The 22,434-nt window shown below is 42.0% G+C and overlaps 1 protein-coding gene across 4 annotated transcripts; it reads left to right on the plus strand.

Annotated features, from left to right (window-relative positions):
- The first annotated feature begins 2,736 nt into the window (after positions 1–2,736).
- Positions 2,737–21,945, plus strand: Bdh2 (3-hydroxybutyrate dehydrogenase 2). Of its 4 annotated transcripts, none has more exons than XM_090356735.1 (9): positions 2,737–2,853; positions 3,911–3,989; positions 6,443–6,539; positions 8,219–8,327; positions 12,534–12,594; positions 13,402–13,529; positions 16,946–17,005; positions 17,979–18,071; positions 21,692–21,940. In XM_090356735.1, exons 1-9 carry the CDS (start codon positions 2,752–2,754, stop codon positions 21,743–21,745), a joined length of 783 nt encoding a protein of 260 aa, XP_090212861.1. In that variant the 5' UTR covers positions 2,737–2,751; the 3' UTR covers positions 21,746–21,940. The 4 variants fall into 4 exon arrangements, with proteins under 4 accessions (XP_090212861.1, XP_090212862.1, XP_090212863.1 ...); XM_090356736.1 differs by having other exon boundaries at positions 13,402–13,515; positions 16,947–17,005; positions 21,692–21,938; XM_090356737.1 differs by lacking the exon at positions 17,979–18,071 and having other exon boundaries at positions 21,692–21,945.
- The last annotated feature ends 489 nt before the right edge of the window (positions 21,946–22,434 follow it).

The raw sequence follows: 22,434 nt of genomic DNA on the forward strand, positions 1-22,434 counted from the left end.
TGCCTATTTCAAGATGAATTTAAGCAGTTTCACGATGATGTAACAGGTTTTGGTTTGGGTTTTTTCCACAAGTCTTTCAGAGTAGCCACAGTGAAAGTAGTCTAGCGGTATGTGTGCTAAGTAAACATTTGCTAATTCATGAAAATATTTAGAGTTCCTTAAAACGTTGTGCTGGTGTCTCTTTCACTGGAATACTTTTGGGTAATGTGTTTAAAGGAAGAAAGTCAACATGCTCAATGTTCATATTGAGTTTACTGACAGTTGACTTAAATATGCCATTTCTGGTCATCTTTGCACAAATTTACTCAAAGAAACCGGTTTTGACCTGAGAATACAGCATATCTGTCTTCTGTGTCCTAATCCTAAAACCACAGATGACCAGCTGAAAGGAGGTTTTCATAATGAGCCAAGGGGGCATTTTGTGCCGCCACAGATTTGCAGTAGATGCAGCTGGGCAATTCTTTTTGCTGGCACTGGGGATTGAATTCAGAGCCAGGCTGCCTTGTCTAGGCTTTTTCAAACTCAAGGCTGTTGCTCTTGCACTTGAACCATACCTTTATTTCCAGCTTTTGATGGGCTCATTGGAGGTAAGAGTCTCACAGAGTTTCTGCCCAGGCTGGTTTTGAACCTGGCTCCTTAAATCTCAGCCTTCTGAGCAACTAGGATTGCAGGTGTCAGCCACTGGCACTGGCTGGACCATCAATAAACTTTTGACATATACTTTTACAGGAGCATGAATCCAGACCATCGATGCAGGTGCCTTAAACTACAGCCTGCCTTTATAGGTCACGCTCAGTACGGGGAGGAGGCAAAGATGATAGGAGTGTTTTTCTGAAGTACAAGTTGAAGTTCTTAACTTCTACTACATCTGAAGTGAATTTTTTTCTAAGAGGAAAGAAAAACACACTTAACATTGATTGTATCAGATAACATAGAAGTTAGTTCCTCTGAGAGCTTGCTACAGGGAGTTCTGCCACATGAGCCAATCCCCGCAATCCTTTTTGCTTTGTTTTATTTTCCAGATGGGGTCTGTAGCTTGTTGCCCAAGCTGGCCTCCGACTTTGATCTTCCCATCTCTGACTTCTGTATATCTAGGTTACAGATGTACAGCACTGTGCATTAACTAGTCTTTAGTGGCATTCTGTCTTGAGAGACACAGGCTCCTGAGTTCAAGCTTTAATACTGGCTATAAATAAATAATAAATTAGTGATTCTACAGGTTAAAGTGTTACTCCTGCATGCTTAGACTTTAAAAGAGAGTCAGTAGCCGCACTGAATGCACTGTTCTCATATAAGAAGTTAATTTGAAGCCAGGCACCAGTGACTCATGTCTGTAATCCTGGCTACTCAGGAGTCTGAGTTCTCAGGATCATGGTTCGAGGCTAGCTAGGGAAAGAAAGTCCCTGAAACTCTTATTTCCAATAAATTACACACCAAAAGAGATGAGAAAGAGAGAGAGAGAGAGAGAGAGAGAGAGAGAGAGAGAGAGAGAGAGAGAGAGAGAGAGAGAGAGAGAGCTGGAAATGGTGCTGTACTAGCCTTGAGCAAAAAATAAACTCAGAGACAGTGCCCAGGTTCTGAGTTCAAGCCCCAATACCAGTAAGAAAAAAAACAAGTTAATTTGAGATCTGGCTCTGACACTATCTGTGTGACCTTGAGCAGAAAGTTTCCTCATCTGGGAAGTGGAGATATTGGACATGATTTGATTTTTCCAGCCCCTACTGTTTAACAAATCTTTAAGGCCAGCTATGAAATATTTCAAAGGACAAAAGTTGAGAAAAGAGAAAGCAAGAAGCAGACCCAGCAGTAAGGACACACAATGGGTATTTCCTGGGCTGAGAGGGAGGACCAGGCAGTGGAGATGCTGTACCTGCTCTTCCATCATCAGACACTGACCAGGAACTACGAGGGTCAAGTCCAGTGTGAGGCTCCATCGCTCCATTCCACCAGGTCTCTGGACAGTCACACAGTGGGACCAAAGGAGGCTACACATAGGAGAGGTAGACCAGGGCTGAATAGCTATGTGCATATGCTCATATAAAGTAATTTTTCTGGGCCGAGAGTTTGGCCAACTGGTAGAGTGCCTGCCTAGCATGCACAAAGACCCAGGTTCAATTCCTCGGTATCACATACATAGACAAAAACTAGAAGTGGTGCTGAGGCTCAAGTGGTAGAGCTCTAGCCTTGAGAAAGCCCAAGGACGGTGCTCAGGCCCTGAGTTCAAACCCAGGACTGGCAAAAAAAAAAAAAAGGTAAAGTAGTATTTTCCAAGAGATAGAAATGAGAGATTTTTTTGTTGTTGCTGCTACTGTTAGTTGTTATTGTCTTTTCCTTTTATCCTTTCTGTTCATTTATTTATCTTTGAGAGGTAAAGGGAGAACTAGACATTGAGGGAGAAAAGATGAACAAATACAGCCGTGGTCCTAACTAGACACTATATAGAAAATGAGCTATACAACTTATAGGTGGGGATGGGAGAGGAAAAAACTGGGAGGGGGGGAAAGGGGTAACATTGTCCAAAAAGGAAATGTACTCATGCCTTGACTTATGTAACTGCAACCCCTCTATATATTACCCCTACAATAACAATAAAATATACTTTTTAAAGACGTTTTTGAACAGCTAGGCACCCTTGGACAATCCCTGTTGGGACTATTCTATGAAGTCTTCACTCTCTTAAAGGACTTCATTCCAGATGTGAACATCAGTGCCAGATCATATTCTAGTTATGGTGTATGGCATTAACTGCGCATGTCTTTAGATTCACCTGCCGTTTCCCTCATGGGTCGACTAGATGGAAAAGTTATCATCCTGACTGCGGCTGCTCAGGGGATTGGCCAGGCAGCTGCCTTAGTAAGTTCCTGTCTCTTGTTGTTTCCTTACTTGTTTTGGAAAGAATTAAATTATGTGGGCTGATGCCATGGTTTTCTCAATTCTATACCTCCTTCTTTCTCTCCTTCTCCCTCTCCTGCTCCCTGTCATTTTTGATGCTGCGGTTGAACCCAGATCCTCAAACATGCTAAGCATCAAGTCTCACCCGCCCCCCCGCATGCTTCTGTTGTCTTCAGTTACAAAGACAACATTGCAGAGGAAGGAAGGAATGGCTCATCCAAGATAACCTTTGACTCTCAAAAACACACATTTCTGCCCCAGTTTCTCTGCTCCATCATAAAATGTAGAGGCCTTAGAAAGGATATGTAGCTTGCTAAATGAGGTCAGGACAGAAGGAGGGTCCCAGAAAAACTTACTTCAAATTCTTCCACATCTTGCCCCCACCTAAATTAGTAATGCACCTTAAAATAATGGCAGAACATTTGTAGAAATAGGAGTATAACCCTGGCAGGAAAATGACCTGCCTTCTTGTTATTGGAAGTTATTCATCTGTGCACAAATAAAATCCTGACTCTCCTCCCAAAATAGCAACATTTAGAGTTGTTTATTTGTTCATTAATTGGTACCAGTACTGGAGCTTGAACTCAGAGCCTGGGTGCTGTCTCAGCTTTTTGGTTCAAGTCTGGTGTTCTACCACTTGAGCCACAAGCTACACTCCCAGCCTGTTGGTGATTCACTGGAAATTAGATCCTCACAGATGCTTCTACACTGGCTGGCTTCCAAAGGAGATCTTTAGATTTCTGAGTAGCTAGGATTACAGGCGTGACCACAGGCACCTGACTGGAGTTTTCAAAAACCCCATTTTGTTTGGTACTAAAGGGACGTAGATGTCAAATATATATCACATTCTTTAAAAAAATAATAGTAATAATAATAGGAAGGAAGGGGGAAGTGAGCCCAGAATGTATGAAATTCCACCTACTTTCTTTGTAAAATTCAAGTGAAAATAGAGACCAAATGATTTCCATTTGTGACAGCCATTTACCCATTTACACAAAGGACTTATTTGTGCCTGCAGGCTTTTGCTAAAGAAGGAGCCAAAGTCATAGCGACAGATATCAATGAGGCCAAACTTCAGGAGCTGGAACAGTACCCGGGTAAGTAGCTGAGCGGCCTGACCCCGGGGGGTCAGAGTCTGCTGAGTATTAGAAAGGAGCGGTGCTCACGTGCTGAAAGAAAACCCTCTAGTCGCTCAGCAACCCAGACCAGCTCTCCTTAGTTTTTGACTTTTAAATCTATGATTCTGTGAGCTCACAGACAGAAATCCGTGTGCTTAAATGCCTGAGAATTCTAGAGGTGTGTTATCAAAATTGCACATTGGACAATTTGTTGAGGGATTATAGTTTCTAGTTACAAAGTCACAAGTAAAAATGATCAGCTGTTCTGTTAACGATTAATGAGGGTTTTTTTTTTAATGTTTTGGGGTGTGTGTGTGTGTGCGCGCGTGTGTGCTCTTCCTGGGACTTGAACTCAGAGCCTGGGTGCTGTCCTTAAGCTTTTTTGCTCAAGGCTAGTTAATGCTCTACCACTTGAGCCACAGCACACTTCTTTGGTATGATTTTTCTTTTCGGTCTGCTCTGTTTCTTCCTCCTCTGGGGCAGCATTGTGAAATAATAATATGATATAAATCACATATGTATTCATAAGTATTCTGATAATCATATTACAAAGTAAAAATACAGGTAGAAATTAACCTAAATACTATATTTCCACAATGCAATATATAGCATACCTCAACATGTATTCAATATTTAAATTATGAATGGAATGCTTTTTATTTGTGTTTAACCTGTTAAAATAGGATCCTACTTTATTCTCTCAGCTAGTCTGAATTTACAGTTCTCTTCTCTCAGCCTCATGAGTGCTAGAATTACAGGCACTCACCACCACACCTATCATTTGTATAATGGCTTTGTTTTGATTTTGTGTGAGGCTTTGTTTTGCTTTGGTTATTTCAGCATTGTGGAGCCCAGAACTTGCTACGTGCTCTTACCACAGAGCCACATTCCGAGCTCTAGCCCTGTGGATGTTTTTGATGGTTCCCCCCACCCTGAAATAGAACTTGAACCCAAGACCATGAGCTTGCTAGTCCAACTTCCCATTCACAATCCCAGCCCCTCTTGGATTTAATTATTTTTCAGATAGGGTCTCCTGTTTTTGTCTAGGGTTGGCCTCAAGACTTATCCACCCACTTGTGCCTCTTGAGGAGCTGGGCTTACAGCATGTGTCACTCTGTATTATTACCTCAGTCAAGCTAACTAAAAAATCCCCCACCTCATGTAGTTAACTGAGTGCCTGTGTTGAAAATACTTAACAGCTGCAGTTAGCTCATTGCAAGAATAGAATGCAGCATTATTAACTATAGCTCATCATGCTATACAATGAGTCTTTTAAACTTATATGTAAGGACAAAATTATACCCTGTGGTTAACAACTCCAAATTTTCCTAAGTCTTTGAAGTTGAAGTATATTTGACACTTCTGTACTTCTCAGCCAAAGCTGGCTATGGGTTGTTTTGTTTTCATTTTGGGTTTCTTTTTTTATGCCAGTCATAGGGTTTGAACTCGGGGACCAGGTGTTGTCCCTGGCCTCTTTTGCGAAAGTCTAATGTACTCTACCACTTGAGCCATAGCTCCACTTGCAGATTTTTTTTAAGTGCTTAATTGGAGGTAAGAGTGTCATGGACTTTCCTGCCCAGGCTGACTTTGAACTATGGTCCTTAGACCTCCACTTCCGGAGTAGCTAGGATTCCAGGTGTGAGTCAGCAGCGCCCAGGATGCGAGTTGTCTTTTAAATGCTCACTTGCCCCCTGTGGTTGAGCTAGGCCTGAAGTCACACACCATGATGGGGATCCGTGATCTGCCAGGTCACTCAGGGACCTCGCCACACCCCATTCCACGCTGGACCTCACTACAGCATGGAGGAGTTCAGCCCTAGTGATGCTGGAAGAAAGCAGAGCAGAGCAAAACAAACAAAAACCTGCTTGAAAGTTAGCTGGCCCAGCAAAGTGGTACAGGTTACATCACCACACATGCCCGAGTCCCTTGAGAAAACCAACAGGTTTAGAATATGTTGAATTACAATTCCAAGAAACTGAAGGAAAATCCTTCTACTGGGAAAGCACAAAGGAAAAAAAGTCCTTCCAAAATAAAATGCCAGCTGAGCACAGTGACTCACTTCTGTAATCTTAGCTTCTCAGTAGGCTGAGATCTGAGGATTAAGGCTCAAAGCCATCCCAAGAAAGTCCATGAGACTCTAATCTCCATTTAACCAGCAAAAATCTAGAAGTAGAGCTGTGGCTCAAGTGGTAGAGCACCAGCCTTGAACAAAAATAATCTAAGAGACAATGCCTATGCCACCAGTTCAGCCCCTGTACTGGCACAAAAACAAAACTAAACTAAAGGACTGTGAAAACCCTAAAGATAGTCAGCAATGTTAAACAGCCATGCTAGATTTCATGTTCTCCATATGATGAATTTCAAAACAACTAAAATCTTCAAAGAGAAATAGGTCTTGTAGCTATGAGTTAATGATGTCTTTTATTCTTCAGGTATTCAAATCCGTGTGCTGGATGTCACAAAGAAAAAACAAATTGACCAGTTTGCCAGTGAAGTTGAAAGAGTTGATGTTCTCTTTAACGTAGCTGGGTAATAGATGACTTTTAATTTCTCTTTACTTCAGAAACCTTTCTATAACTTTGTTAAAACAACTTTGAGCCGGGTGCCAGTAACACATGCCTATAATTCTAGCTATTCAGGAGGCTGAGATCTGAGGACTGAGATTTGAAGCCAGCCCGGGAAGAAAAATCCATCAGACTCTTAACTCCAATGAACTAGCATAAAGCCAGAAATGGAGCTTTGACTCAAGTGGTAGAGTGTCAGTTGTGAGCAAAAATCTAAAGGAGAACACGGAGCTCTGAATTCAAGTGTCAGTATCAATAGAAATACAAAACTTCGATACTATGGCAAAAGTAGTAGTATTATTGTGGGGCATGACATATCCTTTGAGACATAAGTGAAACAGCAGAAAGACTTATGGGAACTTGAGGCTTACAAAAGACACTGGGTATTAACCTGATTAACTTAAAAAATTACTCCAAATCAATTATTTAGACAACTATGCAAATTTAAATTTTTCCTTGCTCTCCTTTCAAACAATATCATTTTGAAATCGCATCAATAAGAGATATTCATGAAATTGACTATAATTGAATAAGTCTTTGCATTTAATATCCTTTATATTTTCTGCAATTACCATTTAATTATTTGAGCATGAAACATTTCCCATTTTATGTGATTACTTGCTGAAATAGGGACAATTGGAAAATAAACTATTTGAGGGGGAAAAAAAGACACTGGGTATTGTTGATCCAAGCTGGGTCATGTGCTCTAGTGTATGGAAGTTCAAGCAAAACAGGGACTTTTGCTTCTGTTTTAAAATCTGATTATTCACACAAAAGAATATCCATAGAGAAGACAAAATCATCAAAGCTAGTGTGTGTGTGTGTGTGTGTGTGTGTGTGTGTGACTTGAACTCATGGCCTCATGCTCTTGCTTAGTTTATTTTTTTTTTCTGCTCAGTGCTAATGCTCTACAACAACTCTGTTTTTGGCTTTTCCTGGTTAACTGGAGATAGTCTCTAAGATTGGTCTGCCGGGGCTGTCTTTGAACCATGATCCTCAAATCTCAGCCTCCTAAGTAGCTAGGATTACAAGAGTGAGCCAGTGGCATCCAGATGAAGACTTCTGCTTCGTCATGTCTTCTTTATTCAACTCTTCAAAGTAGACATTAGCTGTATAACTTTGCTACCCTAGGATCCTGACAACATTTGGGGATACTTGGTTGCCATTTTGATTTTCATAGAGATTGCCACCTGAGGGCAGTGTTGCTCTTGAAATAAGTCACTTGCTGATAGCTTTTAATGACATTGGTGTTTCCATTGCACTTGGCATAGAGAGTTGCTCACATTTGGTCACCCCAAACTTCTACCTTCTTCTCTCTTTTTAAAATAACATTCTTTATCTTTAAGTAGTTGTAAAATGAACTGCCATTCACCAAAGCAGTTTACAAGTACGTTGCATCTTGATCCTTGTCACCCCTTCAACATTCTCACCTGTCCCACTCACCATGCCCCTTCCCTCGCTTGTCTTCATTTTTAGGACAAAGTAGCTTTTGTGTACAAGGCATCTTGATCTGTATCACACCTGAAGGCTTTTCTTTTTTTTGAACCCAGGGCCTCGTGCATGCGAGGCAAGGACTTCCCTCTCTGCTGTACCACTAGCCCGTGAATGGCAGTTGTGTTGACTCCAGTTCGATCCCCCTTCCAGGTTCGTCCATCATGGGACCATCCTAGACTGCGAGGAAACGGACTGGGACTTCTCCATGAGTCTCAACGTCCGCAGCATGTACCTGATGATCAAGGCATTTCTCCCTAAAGTAAGAATACTGCCAATGCCACTGTCACCTCCAGAACCAGGGCAATGGGCACCGGGGAAGGGATGCCGGCCTGTGCCAAACAGAGATGGGCTGACAGAACACATTCCATGTACTGAGCATGGCATTTTGTGATCAGTCATTGGATCATCCAGTTCTTCAACATTTGAGAAATAGAAATGTGTCTATGCGTCTGGCTCCATGCTAGCCACACAAGACCCATTAGTGAATCCAACAAAATCCTTTCTAGAAGGAGCTGGGTGATAGGATGCTGAGTAATGGAATAGAAACGTCATATGTGTGTGGGTAGTTATAAGTGACTCGAAGACAAATAGGAAAGGTGTTAATGAAACCCACCTGTATATCACTGCTAAGCGGGGTTTGTGCAAAGTCCAGGAGAAGTAAGGTGAGGGCCCAATCAGAGGGACCAGCAATAAGAAACACAAGAATGAATTAGCCAGGCCCCGTTTACTCATGCCTGTCATTCTACCTAGTCAGGGCACTGAGGTCTGAAACCAGCCGAGTCAGGAAAGTCTGTCAGACTCTTCTTTCTAGTTAACTAGTGTGAAGCTAGAGGTGGGGCTGTGGCTCAGTGGTAAAGGCATCAGCCTTGAGTGAAAAGGCTGAGGGACAGCACCCAGGTTGGGAGTTCAAGCCCCAGTATCACACACACACACACACACAAATAATAAAATAGTCCTACAAAGTGGGCACTATTTTAGTACACTCACTGACTATACAGAGAGTAAGATTGAGACATTAGGTGAATTGTCCAAGCTCCTAAAACTAACAAATGGTTACAATCAAAATTTGAAGCCTGGAAAGTCAGCCTTTTTCCAAGGACTAGAGAAGGGGGAGAGAATGGGCTTTGTGGATCAGGTTCCATGCAATTCGCCAGCCCTTTTACACATCATTAATGGTTTCAGTTTTGTTTTCAAACGAGCACTATACACTTGTTTGTGCTATTGGAGGAGAGGAGATGGCAGCCCTGACTCTGAGTGTGCCTTCAAGCCAGTAGCTGCAGACAGGAAAGGAAGTGGCTAAGTTCAGAACCAACTGAGCTCAAAGTTGTAAACTGAGCCCTGGTGAAATGCTAAAGGAGCCATTTATTTCCTTCCATGAAGCTGGACCGGCAAAAAGCACAGCAAGGCTGACACTTTGCTTCGAATAGTTAACCAAATATCAAGAAGCTTGGAGAACACAGGAAAATTAGACACTGGCTTGAGAGTGACGGGATTTTTTAAATGTTTAGTTAGTACCTCGAAAGATTTGTGAGTAAACCTCCTTCAGAATGTTGGACTAGCAAAAGTTATCTCTTTGGCTGTTCAGAGTTTATTTTTGAGACTCAGATTCATTTTCATATTTGCTTTGCACAGGATTCAAGGTGGAAAAGAGACTGGGGAAAGAGGTAAAGCTTAGTTCTCAGCGGGTAGAGTGCTAGAGTGGTATGAAACTCATTTGTAAGAGGAGTGACTAAAAATCTAGAAATTCCATTTAAGTAGGTATGTGATACCATGGAGCTGAAATTGAAACTTGTAAGTAACATACTAACTTTTCCAGTATGCAAATGTCAACTTGTAAATGAGTACATTTATTTTTTAAGACCCAAGATAATCGACTGACTTGGATTTAGAACCAGAATCATTCAGTGCAACTTGTTCAGTGATCATGATTACAGTGTGATGACACATGCCTGTGATCCTAACCCCTGCAAGGCTGAGACAGGAAGATCACAAGCTCAAGGCCAACCTGAGCTATACGGAGAGGGAGTCAGACAACAAGATGAAACAAGCAAAGTGACCCTGGCTAGCTCAACCTCTCATCTGGAACACTAATATCAGAAATATATCCAGGCAGAGCCTGAACTCTGCCCCTACGAGGCCATGACGAGAAGTGGTGTTTGCTTGCACGTTCGAGTGTCTATCTTCTGCTAGAAAATGAAGGCAGATTGATTGGTAGATGGCACCATCTTTTCCAGTTCTGTCTAGGATCTTTTGTATCATCGAGTATGATCCACAAATACTAGCATAAAAATGTCCAGGGGAACTTATGATTTGGAATTCACACAACTGAAAGCTCAGTATTCAATACTAACGAACACTTATAGAAAATTTTCATTCCTGGACAGATGTACCAAACTCTGCTCTGAGATTGTAAGATGAGTTAAAAGGCAGAGACCCAACAGAAACATATTGTAAGAGGTCAGTGCAGACTCCAAAGCCCACTAGAATTGGAGCTCGGGGGTGGGTCAAAAATGTGGTGCTGCCTTTGTTGTTGGGGCTTATGTGTTTGCTTGCTTTTTCCTCTTTTGGTAGGTATCTTAGGAGAGTCACTAGGACATAGAGATGCTCAACAAACATTTGTTGAATGAATAATGAATCAAGGTTGTCAATCTAGGCAAACATTGGACTTGGAGGCTTCAGTAGACATGATATCACAAAAGTTAGGAGCTGAACTCTAGCCAGTTAGGACAGACTAAGATATAGCTAGGGGGATCTGTGTGGACTAGAAGGACCCTACTTTTGAATTTCTAGCCAATCAGTTGTAATCCCCATATATGGCATGCTCACAGCTGCTATGGCATAGGAAGCCAAAGAAACATGACACTGGGTACCAAGCTGGTGTTGCTAAGAAAGATGGCCTGGATGGGCAAGGACTCTGGGATCTAGAATCTTGACTGAGGTCAATCTTGGTTGGATAGATAATCCATTGGTATGGAAAGAACTAGCACCTCCAGGGTACTCTAAGGCTCTACCTGGAGAATTACTGACTTTCAGAAGACTGGAGATAGTGCCTGCATAATGATAGCTCATCTTTACATGCTTAATGAAGTTGGATGTGTTCTCTATGTAAATTGTGCTCATTACTAATGTGAATGGGGGGGGGGGAACAATTTTAAGCCTTTGTCGTCAATGCATCCCTTGCATTCTTGCTCCTCTTCGAGAGCCTGTGTTTCATGAGTATGTCCTTGCTCTGAAAGCTTCCTCAGGTTCTTTACACTGCTTCTGGAGACTCCTTCCTCTTACAACTCCTGTCTGTCTTAGGTTTTATCACCAACATATTCCAGGTTTCCTTCTTTTGTCTAATTTTCATTCCAGTCCCCCGGTATTTATTTTAACTTCTCCAGCCCTTTGAATTCCACCATCTCCAGCATTTTTCTGCCTTCCCATGATTTCATTTGAGAATTTAGTGCCCAGCACCTATGGAATCATTCCTCCTCCTGCTTCTGACCTCAGAGGCTCAGGAGTCATAACTTTGATCATAACTTTTGATCCTAACTTTGTACATGTGGTATCATGTAAACATGAATTCACATGGTTGTTGATAAAGTACGAGTTCATTTGGTCCTCAGATCTCACACTCCCCAGGATCTGGGATTACAGGCATGACTCACCAGCACCCAGAATACTATTGTGCTACACCTTTTGCTGTTATTTTTACTGAAGAACACTCTCCAACTTTCAAAATTCAACCCTCAAACCTGGTCAGGGTCTTCTCCTGAGTGTCCCAGGGTAGTACTCCTGCTTCTGGATGCTTCCATCAGCTCCTCTCTCAGACTGGCAGTTCCTTATCCACAGGGTTGGGTCATTTCTCTTTGAATTTCCTGAGCCTTACATAATGCCTGGCCACAGTAAGTATTCAATGAATACATATTAAATAGAATAAGAGACTGAGAGCTCACGCCTGTAATCCTAGCTATGCAGGAGGCTGAGATCTGAGCATCTCAATTCAAAACCAGCCCATCAGGAAAGACCTCACGAGACTATCTCCAATGAAACCACCAGAAAAAGAGAAGTAGCACCAAACAAGAGAGCGGAGGGACAGCACCCAGGCCTGGAGTTCAAGGCCCATGACTGACAAAAAAGGGAAAAAAAAGTAAAGGAGGAAGGAGGAAGAAGAACAGAAAAAGAAGGAGGAGGGAGAAGAGTATTCCCACATCTGGAACCATTTAGTTCAGAATTTGTTCTTGGTCTTGCTGAGGTTCTGGTTCTACAGGAAGGCGACGGTGCCCTTCAGAAATGCCACATCCACCATAGTTCCTAGCACTGCCAGGGTGAGGGAATCACTGGTTAAGAGTCCTTAATAAAGTTTAACACTAATGAGATAAAATTGGTTCGGCAAACCATAAGAAAATACACATATTTTTTTAAATAAAAAAAGGATTGAGGACACACGGGTGGAATGTTGTGCCTGTATTTTGTTTTGCAGATGCTCGCTCAGAAGTCTGGCAACATTATCAACATGTCTTCCGTGGCCTCCAGCATCAAAGGTAGGATCACGATGCTCGCACGCGCTTTCCTGAGTGGTGAACTTGAGAAGGAGCAGAGATGAGATTAAACCCAGGGAGAGCTTCAAAACTCCCATCTTAAAAAGTCTGTTTTAGGTTGCTTTGGCCATCAGACCCATTTCCATAGATCGATGTGTAGCATCTCAACCCCTGAGATTACGCTAATAGTATTGGCTAATATTGTTTGGTTATGCTCATATTATTTCTCTAGATTCAGAACCTGGCCCTGTTGATGGAGAAAACTTGATGCCAATGTGGTGGAGGTGTTTTTTTTTTTCTTTTTTTTCTTGTGTGTGTACCTTGTATAGCAGTATCTGTAGGTGTTATTATGTATGTGATGTGTGCATGGTGTGTGTATGTGTGATGTATATGGTGTGGGGTGTGTGTGTGTGTGTGTGTGTGTGTGTGTGTGTGTGTGTGTGCTGGTACTGGGGACTTGAACTCAGGACCTAAACACTGTCCTTTAGCTTTTTTGCTCAAGACTGGCTCTCTACCAAAAGCCAAAGCTCCATGTGTGGCTTTTTGCTAGATAACTAGTGAAAAGAGGCTTCCATGATTGCTTTTGCACCCAAGGCTGCCTTTGAACTACAAACCTCAGATTTCAGCCTCCTGAGTAGCTACGATTGCAGGTGTGAGCCAAAGGCAACCATTTAATGCCTCTGTGTTTCCTTTAGAGTGGAGAGGGCTGGAAGAAAGCTTCGAAATGGCCAGTAGAAAACACACTTGTGTTCCCTTACAAAGGACACTCTGTTTCTAATCACTACCATTGTGGACTCTTGTTCACCCCAGGAGTGGTGAACCGGTGTGTGTACAGCACAAGCAAGGCAGCTGTGATCGGCCTCACCAAGTCGGTGGCTGCGGACTTCATCCAGCAAGGCATCCGGTGCAACTGTGTGTGCCCCGGTGAGTCCTCCCTCGCCCGCCACAGCTCCCCAGCATGCCAGCAATGCCTTGGAGGATCTTTAGCCATTGAGAAGGATTTAAAAAACAAAAACAAAAAAACACAGTGTGAGGTCCCGTTCAAAATCCAATGGCTCAGACACAAAACCTGCTGGGTTTGGTGTTTTGAAAAGAAACCAGAACTTGTCGTGAGAAAGTTGCAGAGCTAACCTATAATTTCAGCACTTGACAGGCTGGAGCAGGAGGATGAAAAGTTTGAGAACAGCATGCAGAGTAACACAGTGTCAAAACAGGAAGGGAAGGAGGGAGGGAGGGACAGAGGAAAGAAGAAAGGAGAAAGAGGGAAGGAGGAAAGAAGGAAGCAAGCAAGCAAGCAAGGAAGCAAGGAGCACGGGAGGGGAGACAAAAGAAAAGAGAAAAAGGAAAAGCCATGCCCACTGGGCAGCAGAGAGAAAGTAAAGGGATTCTCAGAACTCAAGGATCTACACAGTCTTGTTAAGTCTCCTGGATACCTCATAAATCAAACGGAGAATGAACCTCCTCTCCTTGCACCGTCAGTAGGATCATCAAAACAGGGCTTGCTGGCCAGATTTGGTCTACCAGGTGTGATAATTCAAGTGTTATGTAGAAGAGGCCAGTCATATTTCCTTTGCTTGGGCATTGGTCATAACCATTTTTATACTACAAAGAAAAGGCACAGCTGAGCTCTTGCTACAGCTCAACTGGAGCTCAAAGCCAATCGTGTTTGCTCTCCAGTTCTTTATCAAAAAGTGTGGGGGCCCCTCCAAAAGGAAAAAAGCAAAGGAGAACTTTCCGTCCTTCAAAACTGGGTGTGTCGTTTTCTCAGTAACCATGGGAGTATGTGAAATAAGTAGACCTTAGTATCTGGTTCTACCAACCCACCATAAACACACAGTGCCTAACAAGGATTATTAATGTCCCTAGAAAATACTGTGTGTCTAAGATTAAGATTTTTAGTAGTTCACAGCTGAAAAGCTGTTTTGAATTACCTGAGGAACATTCCCACACTTGCAGGGCTTGCCAGAGGAAACAGAGAGAAGAAAAGTGTGTCCTTTGTAAAGACCTACAGGAGATTCTGACCGAATCTTAGGTTGCAAGCCCCTGCCATACAGAGAAGAAACCCATCAGGAACAGATTCACAGCCATTAACATGTTTAGCTTCCATTTTCTTGGAGTTGAAGATAAATATAGACACTATTAAGAAGATAGGAGTGGGGGAAATGTGGCTTAGTGGTAGAGTGTTTGTCTAGCATGCATGAAGCCCCAGGTTCGATTCCTCAGTATCACAGAAAATGCTGGAAATGATGCTGTGGCTCAAGTGGTAGAGTGCTAGCCTTAAGCAAAAGAAACTCAGGGACAGTAGCTAGGTCATGAGTTCAGGCCCCAGGAGAAGGAGGAGGAGAAAGAAGAGGAAGAGGAGGAGGAGGAGGAGGAGGAGGAGGAGGACAATGACGACAACAACCGGGAAAGATTTCCCTGGGTTTTAGTACACACTCAGGTGCTCTTTGAGTTGATCTACTCTGGGTGCCATTTGTCATATGGAGTACATGGCATAATGATTTGGAAAATGTGACTTTTGCCACCGTTGCCTCTCATGAGACTGGAAAATATGTTATCAAACACTTAGGGACAAGGAAGCAGCTGTGATTCACTGATTCCAGCACAAAAGGAGCTGAGAGGGATAAGTGTGTGTGTAGTGTGCAGCTGGATGTGACTCCCATACCTCCAACCAGATGCATGCTGGTGATAACCACCTGCCAATCCATATGTAATATCCCAACCACTTTGGGGGGCCCTGAATCCCCAGCAAAAGAGTCACCAGCACTCAGTGAACCAAGCTAGGAGTCATTTTAATAGCATCTCAGTGGCATGGAAGAGGCCAATGACACCAGAATTCATCCAGGGCATGAGATTCCTCTGCAGTTCATTTAATAGCTGTTACTAAGTGACACCAGAGTTTTAGGTCTCAGGGCCAGATTCCTGGGGTACCACTGTCCAAGTCTCCCACATACCCAACACACTAAGTAAAGAAACATGGCCGGATGCTGGTAGCTCACGCCTCTAATCCCCGCTACTCAGGAGGCTGAGATCTGAGGATCACAGGTGGAAAGCCAGTCTCGACAGGAAAGTCTGTGAGACTATCTCCAATTAATCACAGAAAAAGCCAGAAGTGGTGTTGTGGCTCAGTTGGTAGAACACTAGCCTTGAGGGGAAAAAAAGAGCTGAGGGAGAGCTCAGGCCTAGAATTTAAGCCCCAGAGCCCAAGGAAAAAGACAGACAGACAGAGATGGTGAAGGGCAGAAAGAAGTGAAATTTATTCTGTTGCTCATGCCTGTGGTAGAACAAGGCCAAGTAAGCATTTCCAGTCATCTCAGCTATACTCAGGTTACAGACATGAGGTTCACATTAAATGGACAAAAAGGAATTGGGACAGAAGGCAAATGGTAGGTAAACAGTCATGGCCATATTATGAGCTGGTTGGTAATTATAGAGGAGAAATTGTTAAGGCTGCCGTCAGTGGAGGAGAGCAATGTAGTGGTGATAAACAAGCCATTGTTGTCTGGTGGACAATCTGTCCTGAGGAACATCTGCGATCTCTCCTTGTAAGGATATTATAGGTCAGTCCTGGTCCTTCTTAGATACTAAGGTGATTGGGAGGAAAAAAAAAAAAAACAGTTCAAAACAAAGAACACAGACAGGGAACCAAGCCAGGCTTTTTCTTTTTTCTGTGCTTTTAGTTACTTCATGGGCTCACACACAGTGTTGGTGCTTTTCAGCAAAAGGAGCTTTAAGCACCTGTTGCACTCCCAGCCTTACGTAAGATGTGGCATTCACTTATCTCAGGAGAAGGAAGCTGTTAATGGCAGGGTTTACGAGACACTGTCAGTGGGAGCTTTAATGATGGTAAAAATATAGGCATTCCTCAGTGCCTACATTTTTCCTTCAGGAAAATACTGGGAAGTAAATAAGATATCTTTGCATGGAGGTAATGAGAAGATGGAAAATTTTCCTCATGAAGTAGGTGCTCTAGTGCGGGAGGGGGCGGGGAGAGGGAAGGAGGATGAAGATGTCTGTGTGAACATGGACCAGTGGAGCTTGTTGAGACTGGTTTTGGGGAAAGGGCAGGGATGCTGGAGGGTGATGAAGAGTAGAAGGTGACTGGTCAAGCCTCATTGTATGTGTATGTGGACATTGTGGGGAAAATAAAGGAATAAAATAGCATAACAATTCAAGAAGTGAGAAGCCTATTAAATAAGAAGTCAGGCAGGCAGAAATGGAATTGTCATTTTGAATGAAAGGAGAAGGACTTCACTGATTGTTATATCCTATGGAAAGGAAATTATATACGTATATTACATATATGTATATATTTCCCCTTAAATAACCAAGTTGTATGTCTACTTTTGTTTCAGGAACAGTTGATACCCCATCTTTGCAAGAAAGAATACAAGCCAGAGAAAACCCCAAAGAGGTACATATATGGTTTTACATGTTTTCTCACAGAATTGCCCTCTTTTTTTCCCTAGAACAGACTGATTCTTAGAGATGGAAAAATATAGTGGTGAGAGCCAAGGCCTGGAGATGGGGAGAATTTGAATTGTCATTTAGTAAACATAGTTTGTGTATGTGTGCATCTGTCTGTCTGTGTCTATGTCTGCCTCCTCCTGATTTTTTTTTTCTGTCATGGGGCTTGAACTCATTACCTGGGCACTGTTTCTTTTGCTCAAGGCCAGTGCTCTACCACATTAAGCCACAGCATCATTTCCAGTTTTCTGGTGGTTAATTGAAGATAAGAGTCTCACAGGGACTTTTCTGCTCAGACTGGCTTCAAAACGTGATCATCAGATCTCAGCCTCCTGCATGGCTAGGATTACAGGTGAAAGCCACCAGCACCCAGGCCACCTCTGGATTTTTCTCAGTACTTCTGCACTCCCAGCAGCAATCTACCTCTTGAGCCATGCCTCCATTTCCATTTCTTACTGGTTAATTGGAAAACAAAGTCTTGGGGATTTTTCTTTCAGGATTGTAAGCATGAACCACCAATGGCCAACACTGTTTTTTTTTTTTTCATCTTTCCAAGAGCTATAGAGGTGGATGGTGTTGAAGTGACACATATGTGAATATACTTAACACTAAAGCGCTGAAAATTGTCATGGTAAATGTATTTACGTTAAATGCGTTTCATTACAATTATCTAACGGAAATACTGGGATTCACAGGCATATTCCACTAGTCAGTCAATTAAAAAACAAAGCAACAACCTTGTTTCATGTCCCCTATCTTCTTTCTGCTTTATTATATCTGTGGCTGTTCATAGGAGCGCTGACTGGTGATGTGAGGAAGGAGGCAGGGGTCCCTCTGTAGGTTCATCTTGCCTTTGGTCCCTGAGGCAGCTAGGGGAAAGCGTATATGTCTTGTCATGTCACTGAACACTCTGTTCACAGGCACTGAATGATTTTCTGAAGAGACAAAAGACAGGAAGATTCGCCACTGCTGAAGAAGTGGCCCAGCTCTGTGTGTATCTGGCTTCAGATGAAGTAAGCCCTATTCTCACAGCGTTCACTGTCCTCACTCACCCTGTGCTATGACTTGCCTAAGAGGGAAGCAGCATAGTAGTATCTAGGCCACATACACGGTAAGATGCTGCATTTACAAGGCAGGGATCACTTCCAATTTAATGTATTCAAAGGACACTTGGATCTGAACCACTGACTCTTTATTCATTCAACTTTCCATGTCACAAAATCTTCCAGCAAATGAAATAATAGAAGGTAGAAAAAAGCGTGAAAGAGCTGGGAATGTGGGTCAGGAATTTGGCCTTGTGGTTAAAGTGCTTGCCTAGCATGCATGAAGACCCGGGTTCGATTCCTTGGTACCACATACATATAAAAAAGCTGGAAGTGGTGCTGAGGCTCAAGTGGTAGAGCTCTAATCTTGAGAAAGTCCAAGGACAGTGCTCAGGCCCTGAGCTCAAGCCCAGGACTGGCAAAAAAAAAAAAAAAAAAAAGAGCTGGGAATGTGGCTTAGTGGTAGAGTGCTTGCCTAGTGTGTGGGAAGCCCTGGATTCAATTCCTTAGTACCACATAAACAGAAAAAAGCCAGAAGTGACTCCGTGATTCAAGAAGTAGAGTGCTAGCCTTGAGCAAAAGAAGCTCAGGAACATGTAAGCTGTGAATTCAAGCCCCAGGACTGTCAAAAAAAAAAAAAGAAAAAAGAAAAAGGAAAGGAAAGGAAAGAAAAGGATGGAAGTGCTTGATTTCCTTTTTCCTTTCTTTTGTCTATGTCTATGGGGCTTGAACTCAAGGCCTGGTACAGTCCCTGAGCTTTTTCCATGGAAGGCTAGTATTCTTGAGCCACGTAGATAAGAAATGAAGATAAGAATTCCACACATTTTCTTGCCACTGGCATGAATCACCAGCACCTGGCAAAGGACTCAATTTTCCCAGAGATAGTTGCTTTCAAAATTTTAAATTGGTAAGATCTGATTCAAAGTTAAACAACTAAATGTCTAAGATATGAGAGTTTCAGGTGAAATAGAAAGGGTTAACCAGATTGACTTTGTTCAGAGTTCACTTGCAGTGTCTTTAATTTTAGGGAGATCTGTCTGGAAGAATCCCTCTGCCTATGTTTTCCTGTTCTTATTTTTCTTCAGGTGTCCAAATCTCTTCTTATTTACATCTGTTTAGCAGCCAGTTGCTTCTTTAATGGGTGTGTGTGTGTGTGTGTGTGTGTGTGTGTGTGTGTAGTCAAGGCTAGTACCCTACCATTTGAGCCATAGCTCCACCTCCAGCTTTTTGGTGGTTAACCACTTTTCTGCCTGGGCTGGCTTTGAGCCATAATCCTCAGATCTCAACCTTCTGAGGAGCTAGCCATCAGTGCCTGTCATATTGAATATTTATTTTTTAATGATACACAGCTGAGAAAACACAAACTAGGACAAGGTAAGATGATAAAAAGCATCCTCTTCTGTATCCTGTGTTTGAATGTCACATAAATTACATAAACAAGGAACTTTGTGAATGGGAAGAGAAGAGAATGGTGGGGGTGGGGTAGAGTAAAGAGAAACTATGAGATTTATCAATTATTTCATGTTTAGAAAACAACTTAGCTCAAAGTAAGTACTCTGGTGAAGATATCAGAAGTGTGTGGTGACAAAGTAGCCATTATTTCTCCGAATACGCTCCATCCTTGCTATAGTCAGGGAGAATGCTAGTTATGAGAGAAGCAAGCACATTGGCTTAGTGAGTACCTATCTTCAGAGGAGTCCATTTGAATTGAAAGCACTGCTGATAACCCGAATGACCCGTAAGCTGACAAATGTACAAATATTCAGTCTTGAGATGTGAAACAAAAAAGGGTTTTGGCATGTTAGTGGGAGGAAAAGAACATATCATATCAAAGCTCAGCCTGCTTTTTATAAAGAAGTTGAGGAGGGTGAGTTACTTCTTTTGGTCAAGTGACTGCTCACTGTATTTCACTAATTTCTATAATCCTTTTTTAAAAAACACACACACACATGTATACATTGATGCCTCATTTTTTTCTGTGCTCAAATGACGTTGTCTTTCTTCTGCCCACTCCATTCTTTCAAGCTTTAGAGCTCAGTTTAAAATTAAAAACACGAATTAAGGTGTTTATCCATTTTAAATTAAAAAGTTTTCTAACTTTTACTACCAGGATCCTTTCAGCTTTACTTCTTTGGAAAATGAGATGTTTTATGAGCATAAACCAATTATTATAATTTTTTTAGTTTTATATAGATTTGGTTATCTGGAACCTCTAAAGAACATGATTTCATAGTCTAATAGACTATATAACTCATACAAAATTTTAAGACAGTGTACTTGATCTAACTAACTATACACTGTTTTTGTTGTTGTTGTTTTGGGGTTTTTTTTTTTTTCCTTTTTTTTCCTGCAGGTCCTGGGGCTTGAACTCAGAGCCTGGATTCCATCACTATACTTTTTTGTTCAAGACTAGGGCTCTACTAGCTGAGCCACAGCTCTCATTCAGGCATTTTTGGTAGCTGATTGGAGATAAGAGTCTCAATGACTTTTTGGCCCCAGCTGGCTTCAAATCTTGATCTTTAGATCTCAGACTCTTGAGTAGCTAGAGTTACTGGTAGCTAGGTGTAAGCTACCAGTGCCTAACTACACTGTTTTGTTTTGTTTTTGTTTTTAACTGTTTGGTCATCAGTATGGCCACTTACTGGCCCACAATTTTCTTTTTTGTCAGTCATGGGGATTGAACTCTGGGCCTGGGCACTGTCCCTGAGCAGCTCAAGGCTAGCGCTCTACCAATTTGAGCCACAGTGCCATCCACTTCTGGATTTCTGGTGGTTAAAGAGTCTCATAGAATTTCATACCTGGGCCTCCTGAGTAGCTAGGATTACAGGCATGAGCCACCGGGGGCCTTGCTGACACACATACATTTTTTTTAATATCACCCCATATTTTATTGTAATTAATAGAAGGGTTACATGATATTCGCCAGATAGAAGGTGCATTAATTCACATACATTGATACTCTTTCTCACACACAGACATTTTAAAGGGCTTTTCTTTTCGTTTCTTTCTGTTGTTGAAGTTTTCAGTGTCCTGAAACTCAGCTAGTTTTGAATAGTTCTGAGTTTCATGATGGAAGTATGCTATGGCAGCCTGCACTTCATTCTAATTTGGGACATGGATCTCGGCCACCACTACTTAGTGTTGTAATTCTGAAACCAAACTGCCATCTGATTCTGCCCAGAGCATGATGATGTTCTTGCAGGCCTGCCTGCCAGAAGCCCTTTAGCTCCAGATCACAAGAGCAGCTGGCAGTTCTAAAGCATTCACAGGAGAATCTATATTTTCTTTTTTTTTTTTTTACTTTTATTTTTTATTTTTTTTCTTTTTTGTTTTTTATTGTAATTAGTAAAAGGGTTACATGATATTTGCCAGATAGAAGGTGCATTAATTCACATACATTGATGCCCTTTCACATGTCTTGGTACCCATTTCCCTCCCCGAGAATCTATATTTTCTTAAATTCAGCTTGCAATAGAGCTTTCTATTTAAATGAGAACCAACTGGATATTTATGCGGACCTTCGTTCTTTTTGAAAACATAGCCTGTGTCCTTCTTGGTTAATTGTTGTTACCTTATATCTGTCACTGCAGTCAGCCTATGTCACCGGAAACCCTGTCATCATTGATGGAGGATGGAGCCTGTGAAGCAGGCTCTTCAAACCCACAGCAGAGTCTCAAGAAAACTCACCCAGTGGCGAAAGCAAGACCTGTCAAAGGGCAGTTCTCAAGACTCTGGTTCTTTGATCACATTTCTCTCCTGAAATGATTGTTAAGTAAAATCCAATTAAACGTATTGAACTTGTTGAAAAAGAAAGAATCTTTTTTCCCTGTGGTTTTTTTTTTTGAATATGAAACTTTATTGACCACTGTTCACCATTATTTACAATAAAGTAAACAATATACAGTTCGGTAACATTCTGATTACTACAAAGTTGTTTTTCTGGCTTTTGTGGAACCAGTACCAATATTGAAAAAAATGGAGCCTACATGTTAGGAATGAGTTAGGGTAAAGAAAAAGCATGCAGGTCAACAATTATAAAATTTTGTCCACTCATTTAGGCCAGCAGGTCCTAAATAGTCGAAATCTCTAACCAGTTGATTTTACATGTCCATGAGCAGAGTCTTAGATAGCTCATGATCTATGAGCTTTTAGTACACAGATTCTAATACTCTGTAAAGGAATGCTCATTATACAAACTTTTAATGAAAGGAAATCAAAATTTATTTTAGTTGTCTCATCTGGGTGAGGCAAGCTGTTGATAGACACTTTTCCTTTCAAGACATTTTGCAAACGTTTTGCATTTGCTGTCTATGGCAGAGGCAGGAGGACCTAA

This window comes from Megascapheus bottae, chromosome 23 (assembly GCF_031878675.1).
Source record: "Megascapheus bottae isolate mThoBot1 chromosome 23, mThoBot2.hap1, whole genome shotgun sequence".
In the NCBI taxonomy this organism is placed as follows: Eukaryota; Metazoa; Chordata; class Mammalia; order Rodentia; family Geomyidae; genus Megascapheus; species Megascapheus bottae.